This window comes from Moschus berezovskii, chromosome 6 (assembly GCF_049115385.1).
Source record: "Moschus berezovskii isolate FMDL1 chromosome 6, NW_MosBer_1.0, whole genome shotgun sequence".
Classification (NCBI taxonomy): domain Eukaryota; kingdom Metazoa; phylum Chordata; class Mammalia; order Artiodactyla; family Moschidae; genus Moschus; species Moschus berezovskii.
Window position 1 is genome coordinate 68,498,423 of NC_142465.1, and position 13,643 is coordinate 68,512,065.

The 13,643-nt window shown below is 37.8% G+C and overlaps 1 protein-coding gene across 1 annotated transcript in view; it reads right to left on the bottom strand.

The window, feature by feature from the left end:
- Positions 1–13,643, bottom strand: part of LOC148777644 (ankyrin repeat and sterile alpha motif domain-containing protein 1B-like) — a 573,212-nt gene that overhangs the window by 412,936 nt on the left and 146,633 nt on the right. The window contains exon 2 of the mRNA XM_088837030.1: positions 1,856–1,936. Within this exon, the coding sequence (XP_088693156.1) occupies positions 1,856–1,936 (81 nt within the window). The remainder of the gene's footprint in view (positions 1–1,855; positions 1,937–13,643) is intronic.

The window sequence follows — 13,643 nt, forward strand, 5'->3', positions numbered from 1 at the left end:
ATAATTCAAAGTTTCCTCAAACAGATTGATAATGTTCAATTTATGCAATAAGTTTTAAGGTAAACATGTCATAATGATAAATAATGACAAAAATGGTAAGGTCCTTGTATGAGAGCTTTAAGGCCATGAAGTGTAATCAAGTATAATTAAGTCCTTTGGGTCTCAATTCACAGAATGAAAGAAATGTTAAATGCAAAATTGAAAGATAACTAGCAGTAATTTTGGAGGCTTTCCAGGTGGCTCAGTGGTAAAAGAATCCACTTGCAATGCAGGTGATGCAGGTTTGATCCCTGGGTCAGGAAGAACCCCTGGAGAAGGGAATGGCAACCCACTCCAGTATTCTTGCCTGGGAAATCCCATGGACAGAGGAGCCTGGTGGGCTACAGTCCATAGTGTTGTAAGCAGGCAGACAAGACTTAGTGACTTAGCACACTATAGTAATTTTAAGGCAGTAATTACCATGTTTAAAACAACTGAAGTGAAATGAAATGATCCAGATCTGAAAAGACTAACTTGAATCATTAAAGCAAAGGAAAAACAGATAGGAGGGGAGACACATGAACAAGGTCACCTTTCTTCTGATGAAGGACGACAGAACATTTGACTCATTCAGAGGACTCCTCACACTTTATCACTAAACCATTAGGTTTCCCGGCTAAAACACTGTCAATAAAATAGTGTTGATGGTTATACATTTTTTCACTCTCCATATCGTAGACTATCACATTATTTGAAATATAATTCCACAGGTTAAAGAGGTTTAAAACCCGAGAGACCATTCATGAACGACAAAGAGAAAGCATGTTAGCTTAGTTTGAGGATTTCAAAGAGGTTTGTGGAAGTGGCCATGGCTTATAAGAGCAAGACTCTCTAAAAGAGTGCATTCTTACTGAATAACCCTGTAATTTGTGAAGACACCCCAAAAAGTAGGGAGGCATCATTAAATGGTTTATCCCATCAGTCCATAATCTTTTTGGCACCAGGGACTGGTTTTGTAGAAGACAATTTTTCCACGGACCCAGGGAGAAGGCAATGGCAAGCCACTCCAGTACTCTTGACTAGAAAATCCCATGGACGGAGGAGCCTGGTAGGCTGCAGTCCATGGGGTCGCTAAGGGTCGGACACTACTGAGCGACTTCACTTTCACTTTCACACATTGGAAAAGGAAATGGCAACCCACTCCAGTGTTCTTGCCTGGAGAATCCCAGGGATGGGGAAGCCTGGTGGGCTTCCGTCTATGGGGTCACACAGAGTCGGACACGACTGAAGTGACTTAGCAGTAGCAGGGAGTGGGGAGAAGGGTGGTTTGGGGATGATTCTCACAAACAGCACGTAAACTAGATCCCTTATATGCACAGTTCAAGTAGGGTTCACACTCCTATGAGAATCTAATGAATGTCACTGACGTAACAGGAGGCAGAGTTTAGGCATTAATGTGAGTGATGGGGAGAGTTTGTAAATACAGACAAGCTTTGCTCACTCTCCTGCCTCTAGCTTCCTGCTGTGCAGCCTGCTTCCTAACAAGCCATGGACCAGTACCCATCTGTGGCCCAGGGGTTGGGAACCCCTGGTTTATCCCATTTCCATGCCAAATGTACACGTAACTAACACGGTCCTGGCACTTCTTCCATTTTCCCTGTGTGATCTTTGACTTGATCTGCACTCTGCACGTACTCATCCTCAGCAACATTCCTACCACTTTGAACATGTCAAGTGTTGAACACCTGGTGCTTTTCCACATTCATCTAAGCCCAGGGGACTCATGGCACCATGAGACAGGAACCATCAGACATAATTAACTTCATCACATGTAACTAAATACACACAGATTCCAGTCCAAATAAGTGGCACTTACTTATGTCCATTTAAGGCTGCATGGTGTAAAGCCGTGTAACCCGAACTGTCTGTGCAGTTCACATTGGGGCCTCGCCAGATGCTGCAAATAAAGCACAAGCACACCGTTAACAGGGGAGCAGAACTGTGCTTTTCAAAACAAAAGGAAGCCTGACAGTCTCACAGTCAGCAGCATGTTTCATATGAGGATTTTACTTGTGTAGAAAACAACTGCCACCTTTCCTGCACTCACCTCAGAACAACATCTTTATTCATTTATTTGATGCAGATAAATTATTAGTGAATATAGCTACCGCTAGAAATTATTAGCAAATGCAGAACCCCTGGTATACCTTAAATTTGGTCCCCAAAATTCCCTGTCACTTTCAGTCATTACTTAAATATTGGATGCAATTAACATGCAACTATTATATTCTTTATCAAGAAGAAAGATGTAAGTCACCTGCCTTCTCCTTTTCAAACACTCATTCTGAGATGGCAGTGGTTTACATAAGTTATATTTTTGCATATGGAAAGAATATAAACACTTCTTGCTGTTCCATTGCTACCAAGAGAATATAAAACCTATTTCACCCTTGAAAATATAATTAGATTTGATTATCACAAACCATAAAAAGAGTCTAATCATTTTGAAGTTATTTTACTATACAATATATTTTGAAGATAACATATAAGAAAGATTCCATTTTATCCTTGATACTATAATTATAGAAACTATAGTTTTAAAAAAATAGGCATTGAAACACAGTTTTCCAAAAGTAAATCTCCCAAAAAAACTATCTGATGTTATCAAAGCCATCAAAACTAACATCTAATGACAAACAAATTCATGTATTCACAAAATATTTATTGTGTACCAACTGTATGTCACATATTAAGCTAAGTACTGAGAGTGCAAAGTCATAATTCAAGGTACTTCTTTACAAGAGCAGAGTCTAATGGAGAAGAGAGACACATAAACTAACAAGCAGACTAGTGAGATAATCAAGGTACCAGAGAGCACACAAACATCTCTGAGAAGAGAATAAATAGCTGTTCCAAATGAGAGATCACAACTAAATTTAAACAATGAAAATGAGTAGAATGTTCTTATTTGACAGTTATAAAAAGTCAAACCAATAAGATGCAGGGATCAACTGAAGGAAGGAAAAAGTACAATAGTTAGCACAGAATCACTCAAATTAAATGTCTAAATGACCGGAAGGGAAATGACATTAACTAAGATGTGAAAAGAAAGGCAAATCCGCTGGAGGAAGACAGTGCAGATGGAAAGCAAACAATGACTTCAGGCTTGGAAACATTAAATTTCAAGTATCTGACATACTTACATAAAAGTAAGGATCTCCAGAAAACTATGAAAATATCTAGTTAGAAGCATGGTTCTTAAGTTAGACAACCTGATTTCAAAAACCTGGCTCCATTACTTGTGGGGGTAGCCCTGGATAAAGTATTTAACCTCTCTGAGGTTAATTTAATTCCTTGTCTGCAAAATAGAGATGATATGATAATAGTACTACTACCTTACAATGTTGTGAGGATCAAATGAATCAGTACTCATAAACCACTTAGGGCAGCAGTTGAACACAGCACTAGCATCTATTATATTTGCTATGTTTGTTCAACAAATTGTTAGATAGAAGATAAAACCAAGGGAGTGCTGATTTCAGACTCTCTAAGAGAGAGGCCATCAGCTGGGCATGGTGGCATGCACCTGTAAACTCAGCTATTCAGGAAGTTGAGGCTGGAGGACTACTTGAACCCAGGAGTTCTGGGCTGTGGTGCATTATGCATCCACGCTAAGTCCAGCATCAATATGGTAACCTCCTAGGAGAGAGGTCATCAGGCTCAAATACCTCAGTGGAAAATCTGTATATGAAGGCAAGGTGAAACCTTCTCTTAAATGTTGATATTAGCCAAAATATCAATCCCTAGATGAAAAAAAAAAAATCAAACCTAAGTCAGGTAGATTGTTCCAAGTTCAAGGCAACTCAAAATCTTAAAACTTCCCAGCACTCACTGAAATGGTCAGAGAACCTATATGAAAGTATATTGTGAGGAAAAAAAGAAAGAAAGAATAATATGGGCCCAGCAATAGAACCATGGATAATTAACAATACTTTAGGGTCCAACATGGGGAAAAAGTTACATGAAGAACACTAAGAGTTGTCCAAGAGTAAATAAAACCAAGAGAAAGCATTATACAATTTAAAACAAGAAACTGTCCAAAAAAAAAAAAAGAAGTGAGATAAGAATTAAACTATTTGGTAATAAAGAAGGTCTTGAGGAAATTAATGATCAAATATAACTAGTCAGTTGTAAGATTTTAACTTTATTTTTATCTTAACTTCATTTCAGTCTAGTGGTTTATTTTCTTTAGTGGTAGCTTACCTCCTGAGAATAAAAAAAAGTGACAGTTAAACCCAGAAAGTTATGACATGAATATGTTTTACAATTTCATTAAGATTGTTAGACTTTTAGCAATCTTTTTTCTTCTAAATCAATCCTTGAAGCATTTTTAGTCTCCTATTATGTTCTTAAAATTTTTATACCTTTGTTTCTCTTGCTAATTTACCCATCTTGCCCTATTAATTTTCACCTTTGTGCCTTTACTCATGCCCTTCTTCTAACGTACGATAGATTTTCTAACAAAGCATATCTTACCATTCTTCCAAAGCCTAGATCAAGATTCACCTGCTCCAATAATTTTCCTCTAAATATTGAATACAAGAGTTATTTAACAAATATATGCTAAATTATAAATAAAATAATTGATTATTTTTAATGAATAAATAAGCCACAGGTAAAAACAAGTGTTAAAACAAATGCAATGTACTCATATAAAATAATGTGAAATCAAAAAAAATAATAATTCAAGAGGCAAAAGAACAAAAAAGCAGAAGAGAGAAACAAGGAAGATTTGATACAAATACAAACGAAACTGTTAGATGATAGATTTAACCATATCAATGACAAAAATAACCACATCAACAATTACTATAACTATTAATTATCTAATCACCCCAGTTTAAAAAAAAATCAGTCTGGATTAAAGAAAGTAAGACCCAACTGTATGCTCACTACAAAAAAATTAGCTTTAAATATAGAGATACACAGGGCTTCCCTTATAGCTCAGTTGGTAAAGAATCTGCCTGCAAGGCAGCAAACCCCAGTTTGATTCCTGGGAACCAGAGATCAAACTGCCGACATCCACTGGATCATCAAAAAAGCAAGAGAGTTCCAGAAAAATGTCTACTTTTGCTTTATTGACTATGCCAAAGCCTCTGACTATGTGGATCACAACAAACTGTGGAAAATTCTTAAAGAAATGGGAATACCAGACCATCTGACCTGCCTCCTGAAATCTGTATGCAGGTCAAGAAGCACCAGTTAGAACTGGCCATGGAACAACAGACTGGTTTCAAATAGGGAAAGAAGTACATCAAGGCTATATATTGAACCCTGCCTATTTACCTTATATGCAGAGTGCGTTATGCAAAATGCTGGACTGGATGAAGCACAAGCTGGAATCAAGATTGTCAGGAGAAGTATCAGTAACCTCAGATATGCAGATGACACCACCCTTATGGTGGAAAGCAAAGACGAACTAAAGAGCCTCTTGATAAAAGTGAGAGAGTGAAAAAGTTGGGTTAAAACTCAACATTCAGAAAACTAAGATCATGGCATCCAGTCCCATCACTTCATGGCAAATAGATGGGGAAACAATGGAAACAGTGACAGACTTTATTTTGGGGGGCTCCAAAATCACTGAAGATGGTGACTGCAGCCATGAAATTAAAAGATGCTTGCTCCTTGGAAGAAAAGTTATGACCAATCTACACAGCATATTAAAAAGCAGAGACATTACTTTGCCAACAAAAGTCTATCTAGTCAAAGCTATGTAAGGTTTTTCCAGTAGTCATGTATGGATGTGAGAGTTGGACTATAAAGAAAGTTGAGCGCTGAACAATTGATGGTTTTGAACTGTGGTGTTGGAGAAGACTCTTGAGAGTCCCTTGGACTGCAAGGAGATCCAACCAGTCCATCCTAAAGGAAATCAGTCCTGAATATTCATTGGAAGGACTGATGCTGAAGCTGAAACTCCAATACTTTGGCCACCTGATGTGAAGAACTGACTCCTTGGAAAAGACCCTGATGCTGGGAAAGATTGAAGGCAAGAGGAGAAGGGAATGACAGAGGCTGAGATGGTTGGATGGCATCACCTACTTAATGGACATGAGCTTGAGCAAGTTCCAGGAGTTGGTGATGGACAGGGAAGCCTGGCATGCTGCAGTCCATGGGGTCACAAAGAGTTGGACATGACTGAGCAACTGAACTGAACTGAACTGATAAAAGACATCTATAAAAAATTATAGCTAACATCATCTTAATTATAAAAGACTGAATGCATTCCCCTTACAATCAAGAAAAGGACTTCCCTGGTGGTCCAGAAGTTAAGAATATACCTGCCAATGAAGGGGACATGGGTTTGAGCCTTGCTCCATGAGGATTCCACATGCCCCCATGTTTGTGATGGGCATAAACTATGAGAAATAATGTCATCTCTCTCAAGCTTGTCAGCAATGCCTCCTGAACCATCAACTACTTGATACCCCTGGCCAAGGTAACTATGACAACTTGGGCATTGTTAGGACTCACAACCACAGTCAAGGCCAGCACTGCCCCTCAGAAAACTACAATTTGAAGAAAGAAGCACATAAAAGCACATCACATAAAAGTGCAAGATGAAGCAAGTGCTAATGTAGAAGCTGCAGCAAGTTATCCAGAAGATATAATTAAAATAATTAAATAACATGGCTACAGTGATAGTGAAGGTAGCTCAGTAGTGTTCAACTCTTTGCGACCCCATGGACTATACAGTCCATGGAATTCTCCAGGCCAGAATACTGGAGTGAGTAGGTAGCATTTTCCTTCTCCAGGGGATCTTCCCAATCCAGGGACCAAACCCAGGTTTCCCTCATTGCAAGTGGATTCTTTACCCGCTGAGCCACAGGGGAAGCACAGTAAAAACAGATTTTTTGATGTAGACAAAACAGCCTTACATTAGAATACAATGCCATCTAAAACTTTCATAGCTAGAGAGAAGTCAGAGTCTGGCTTTAAAGCTTCAAAGGACAGACTGACTCTCTTGTTAGGAGCTAATGCAGCTGGTGACTCAAAATTGAAAGCAATTGTAAATCAACTATACTTCAATTTTAAAAATAAATTAATTAATTAAAAATAAATTTATCATTCTGAAAATCCTAGGCCCTTAAGAATTATGCTAAATTCTCCTCTATGCTCTATACATGGAACAAGAAAGCCTGGATGACAGCACAACAAGCCTACTTATTACTCAGGAAAAATACTCCTTTCCAATATTACTGCTCAATGGCAATACATCTGGTCAGTCACCCAAGACCTCTGATGGAGATATACAATGAGATTAATGTTGTTTTCACACCTGCCAACACAACATCCATTTTGTAGCCCACAGATCAAGGAGTGATTTTAATTTTTAAGTCTTACTATTTAAGATACATTTTGTAATGCTGTAGCTGCATTATGTAATGCTGTAGCTACTATCATTATAGATAATGATTTCTCTGATGGATCTGGACAAAGTCAAATTAAAACCTTCTGAAAGCAATTTACCCTTCTGGATGCCATTAAGGACATTTGTGCTTGATGGGACAAAGTAAAAATATCAACACTAACTGGATTTTGGAAGCAGGTGACTTCAACCCTCATGGATGTCTTTGAGGGCCTCATAATTTATACTCATACTTCAGTGAAGAAGTAACTGCAAATGTGGTGGAAATAGCAAGAGAACTAAAAGTGGAGCCCAAAGAGATGACCAAATTGCTGCAATCTCATGATAGACTTTGAACATTTAAGGAGCTGGTTCTTGTGAATGCGCCAAAGATGTGGTTTCTTGAGATAGAATCTATTCTGATGAAGGCACTGTGAAGAATGTTAAAAGTCTTCAAAGAATTTAGAATACCACAAAAACAGTTAATGAAGCAGCAACAGGGTTTGAGAGGATTGACTTTTATATTGAAAGAGGTTCTGATGTGTGTAAAACAACACCCCCTGCTACAAAGAAACCATTCAAAGAAGGAATTAATAGATAGGGCAAACTTCATTGTTGTGTTATTTTATGAAATTGCCATAGCCACCCCAACCTTCAGCAACCACCACCCAAATAGTCAGCAGCTATCAATATCAAGACAAGACCTTCCACCAGCCAAAAGATTACAACCTGCTGAAAGCTCAGATGATTGTTATTATTTACTAAAAATAACGTATGTTTTAATTAAGGTATGTCCACAACTTTTTTAACATAATGGTACTATACACTTAAGAGACTACAGCATGGTATAAATATAACTTCTGTATGCACTAGGAAACAAAAATATCCATGTGACTCACTTTATTGCAATATTTGCTTCATTGAAGTGGTCTGGAACAAAGCTCACAATATCTTGAAGGTATGCCTATATTTACTGCTGATCTATTTTAGGGGTTATCTTGAAGTATCCAATTTATCTACCCTGGCACTAGAATCAGATTTTTTAGTATTATTTATAATTGGTGGTAGTAGATCCTATAATTCCTTCACTTCACCATTTTTTCCTGCAAATTTCTCCACATGTCTATGGAAAAAAAGTATTAATATGAAGACTACAGGCACAAAAACGTGTATAATTTTAAAAAGTAAAGAAGAGATAGCTCATAAAAAAGGGAAAAATTAATCAGGATTCATCTACACTGTGGATCATGCAACTGTTAAAAAAAATATTTGACCTATACATATTGACCTTGAAAACATATTAAATGAAAAAAAACAAGTTGCATAATATTGTGTGAGTCAATGCCCTAAATGTTTTACCTACATTAACTCATTTACATCCACATAACTATAAGACAGAGACTATTATCATTACCACTGTACTGATGATAAATATCTACATTAACATAGGAAAATGCATGCAAAAATAACTAATTACCTCTGAATTGCTTTAATAGTCAAAATTATCAAGTTATTTTTCATGGAAAAATTTTTATAAACAATAAAATAGGGAGAAAAGATAGGTTTGCTCCAGATTGTGAAGAGCCTTATAACATGCCCAATAGTTTCATCTATTCTAAGCAACTTGGACCAAGAGGTTATCAGAAAGATACTAAGCATGTTTCCGGGTTGGGTCAGTGTTATTGGAGAGTTCTTGTGACAGGAAGGTGAAGAGAGTGAACAAATTGGTTTTAGGGAGTCAAGTTAGCAGTCTGTTTTAACAATCTGAGGAAGAAACCAAAAAAATGGAACTAGTGGAGATACAGAGGTAGAGAAGAGGTAAAAAATTCTAGCAGATATCAATATGCCTAAAATAAAACCTAATGGATGTGGCACCCATATGAATAGGATAAGAGCCAAAGAATGACTGAGGTTTCTACATGCATGAGTGAAATGCATGGATTATGAGATATCTTCATTAGAGAGAACTGCAAGGGCACTGGTGTCCCTTGGGGAAAGTCAAGTTTCAGTTAAAGCTGACTAGCATACTATGTTGCCCAGGAATACCTTTGGCAAAGAATGGAAAAGACATGAGAAAATACTGTAAATTAACTCAAATTATTTTCAAATTTCCTGTATGTTATTAGACCTTATAAATATTTAGTAGGGAAAGATACTGATATTTATAACTAAAATAAGATTAAAGGTCTGTAGATTTCATTTACCTATACCCTCTCAGTTCCTCACTATTTTAAAAAAAAGGAATTAATTATAATAGAAGCATGGGGAAAACATATTCAGTGCATATCTTCTTTCCTAAACAGAATAAATATGGATACATCTTTTTTTAAACAAGGATGTTTAGAATAGAAATTTAGCATACACATAAATATATTTGACTGCCTTAGGCACACATCCACATATCCATAGAACATCTACACACATTTGAAAGATTATAAATAAGCCAGACCCAGACCTCCCTAGTAAAACCTTAATTTAAAATTTTGCTACCTATTTTAATATTATTACATATTTATTCCCCAAAAAAAGGAAATTTATAGGTCTTTGGTCTTAGTCTAATACACACTCAATTCCATCTCTGATACAGACTTATCTATGTTTTCAATTCTGAATGTGAGAATTTGTGCCCACAATGAATGGTCTGAGACAATAAGAGAGCCCCAATTACCAAAGATTTAATTTCTGTTGTTATACTATTTGTACTAATATTTCAAATTGGATTAATATGTTTCAGAACAAATATGAAAAAATAGGTTTTCCACAGAAGTTTCAAATAACCTGGATGTTCATTAGTGAGAATACTGTGTTCCCTAAGCTCTCACATATTTAACACTATACCTAAATAAACTAAATAAAGTCTGAGTTTCTCTGGCCAATATTCTCATGTATAGCAAATCAGACTTAAACACAACTACTCCACAAACTGATCATCATTATACCCTCTACCAACCTATGGGACAAATCTTCAAGGCACATAAAACATACAGCTTTCCTTGATTCTTACCTGACTCTAGACACTTGAGATCACCCCAAGGCTCCAGATATAAAAACGTACAAAATATGCACTGAATGCCTCAAGCATGGTCAGAGTATGTAGGAATGGTCTTCTTATATATCAGATAATTTTCAGGCGATGAAAACAAAGCCCTCATTTTCAATTTGTATCTTTATAGTTTGCTTCCACCTTTGGATGAACTGGACATGTACACATGCTGTAAGTTAAGTTCTCATCTCCATAGTGATGATGTAATTTTATTATCATGGGCTAAAAGTGTCTCATATGGGTGTAATGAATATGGAATAATGTGAGCCATACATGTAAATTTAAATGTTCTAGTAGCCACATTAAAAAAATTTTTAAGTGATTAATTTTTGTATATTTTATTTAACTGAGAATATCCAAAGAGAATTTCAACATGTAACTGATGTAAAAATTATTGACGTATTTTTACATTTTGCACTGCTTACAAAATCAGTGTCTATTTTACATTACAGCACACTGCAATTAGAACTAGCCATATTTCAAGTGCTTGATAACCTCATGTGGATAATGGCTACTCTATCACACAACATAGGGGATGAGCTCAGTCACTTCAGTCATCAATTTTGAACAGACTGGTTCAAAACTGGGAAAGGAGTACGACAAGGCTGTATATCGTCATCCTGCTTATTTACCTTATATGCAGAGTAGATCATGTGAAATGTCGGGCTGGATGAAGCACAAGCTGGAATCAAGATTGCCGGAAGAAATATCAATAACCTCAGATATGCAGATGACACTACCCTTACAACAAAGAGCAAAGAGGAACTAAAGAGCCTCTTGATGAAAGTGAAACAGGAGAGTGAAAAAGCTGGCTTAAAACTCAACATTCAAAAAACTAAGATCATGGCATCTGGTCCCATCACTTCATGGCAAATAGATGGGGAACAATTCCTTAGGCCAGAATACTGGAGTGGTAGCCTTTCCCATCTCCAGGAGATCTTCGCAACCCAGGAATCAAACCCAGGTCTGCTGCATTGCAAGCAGATTCTTCACCAGCTGAGCCACAAGGGAACCCCAAGAATACTGGAGTGGGTAGCCCATCCCTTCTCCAGTGCATCCCTTCTCCAGCCCATCCCTTCTCCAGTGATCTTCCCAACTCAGGAATTGAACCAGGGTCCCCTGCATTGCAGGTGGATTCTTTACCAACTGAGTTATCAGGGAAGCCTTGAAACAATGGACAGTGACAGTTTATTTTCTTGGACTCCAAAATCACTGAAGATGATGACTGCAGCCATGAAATTAAAGACGCTTGCTCCTTGGAAGAAAAGCTGTGACAAACCTAGACAGAGTGTCAAAAAGCAGAGACATTACTATGCCAAGAAAGGTCCGTCTAGTCAAAGCTATGGTTTTTCCAGTAGTCATATATGGATGTGAGAGTTGGATCATAAAGAAAGCTGAGCACCAAAGAATTGATGCTTCTGAACTGTGGTGTTAGAGAAAACTCTTGAGAGTCCCTTGGACTGCAAGGAGATCAAACCAGTCAATTGTAAAGGAAATCGATCCTGAATATTCATTGGAAGGACTGATGCTGAAGGAGGCTCCAGTACTTTGGCCACCTCATGCAAAGAACTGGCTCACTGGGAAAGACCCTGATGCTGGGTAAGATTGAAGCTAGGAGGAGAAGGGGACGACAAAAGATGAGATGGTTGGATGGCATCACCTCCTCGATGGACACGAGTTTGAGAAAGCTCCAGGAGTTGGTGATGGACAGGGAAGCCTGTGTGCTGCAGTCCATGAGGTCACAAATTGTTGGACACCACTGTGCAACTGAACTGAACTGAAAGGAATACAGACTGAGGCTACCTCCTGGGTGTGGCAGTATTTATCTGTGGAAAGCTATGGACAAACCAATTTAGGAGTAAGGACATGGGAAAAGGGGTCATAAACCTTGCCATAGGCTATCACATTGTGTTAATATAAGAAGACATCTTTGCCCTGTTGCCTTCCTCCTAGCAAAGTGAAGAAGGGATTCAGAGGCAGAGGGAACAGGAAGGTGAGGGTATGAGTGCTATCTCCACATTCCCCTCCACACCAAACTGCTCACACAAAGGCAGAAAGCTTTGAATGTAACATGAGAATGAGATTTTCAAACAGACAAGACCAACAAAAATGAAGACCTAAACCAGTGTGTGTCTATTTAGTATCTAGTTTTTGGAAATGCCTGTTCAATATTTGTCCATTTTGTATTGGGTTGTGTGCCACTAAATTTTTTAAATTGATTTTTAGGAGTTCTTTACATGTTTGGTTACAAGTCCCTTGTCTCACACAAACACACACACAGAGTTGTTCAACTTCATTAGTCATTACAAAAAACACAAATTAATATCAAATTAAATATCACTGTACATCTACCAGAATGAGTAAAATGAAAACTAAGTGTTTGCAAGGATGTGAAGAAACTGGAATTTTCATATGCTGCTAGTAGAAATGTAAATTGGTATAAACACTGAAAAGTTATTTAACAATATTTATTAAAAATTCTCATATGTACAGCCTATGACTAGCAGTTTAAAAATTAGGTGGTTTGGCAAGCCACTCCAGTACTATTGCCTAGAAAATCCCATGGATGGAGGAGCCTGGTAGGCTGCAGTCCGTGGGGTCGCTAAGGGTCGGACACGACTGAGCAACTTCACTTTCACTTTTCACTTTCCACTTTCACACATTGGAGAAGGAAATGGCAACCCACTCCAGTGTTCTTGCCTGGAGAATCCCAGGGACGGGGGAGCCTGGTGGGCTTCCGTCTATGGGGTCACACAGAGTTGGACACGACTGAAGTGACTTAGCAGCAGCAGCAGCAGTGGTAAAGAACCTTCCTGCCAATGAAGAAGACAGAAGAGATGTGGGTTCTAGTCTTGGGTTCGGAAGATCCCCTGGAGGAGGACACAGCAACCCACTCCAGTATTCTTGCCTGGAGAATTCCATGGACAGAGGAGCCTGGCAGGCTACGGTCCATGGGGTCACAAAGAGTCAGACACAACTGAAGCAACTTAGCACTTACACATCAAAAGACATGTACAAGCATATACTATTCACAATAGCAAAAAGACTAACCATCAATTGTAGACAAAGAATAAGCTGGAGTATATTCACAAAGCAGAATACTACACAGCAATGAAAAGGAATATATTATTGTTATTCTCCACAAATGAATGAGTTCTACAAACATTAAACTGAGCTCTCAAAAGTCATATATAAAATACTTTATACAAAAAAATA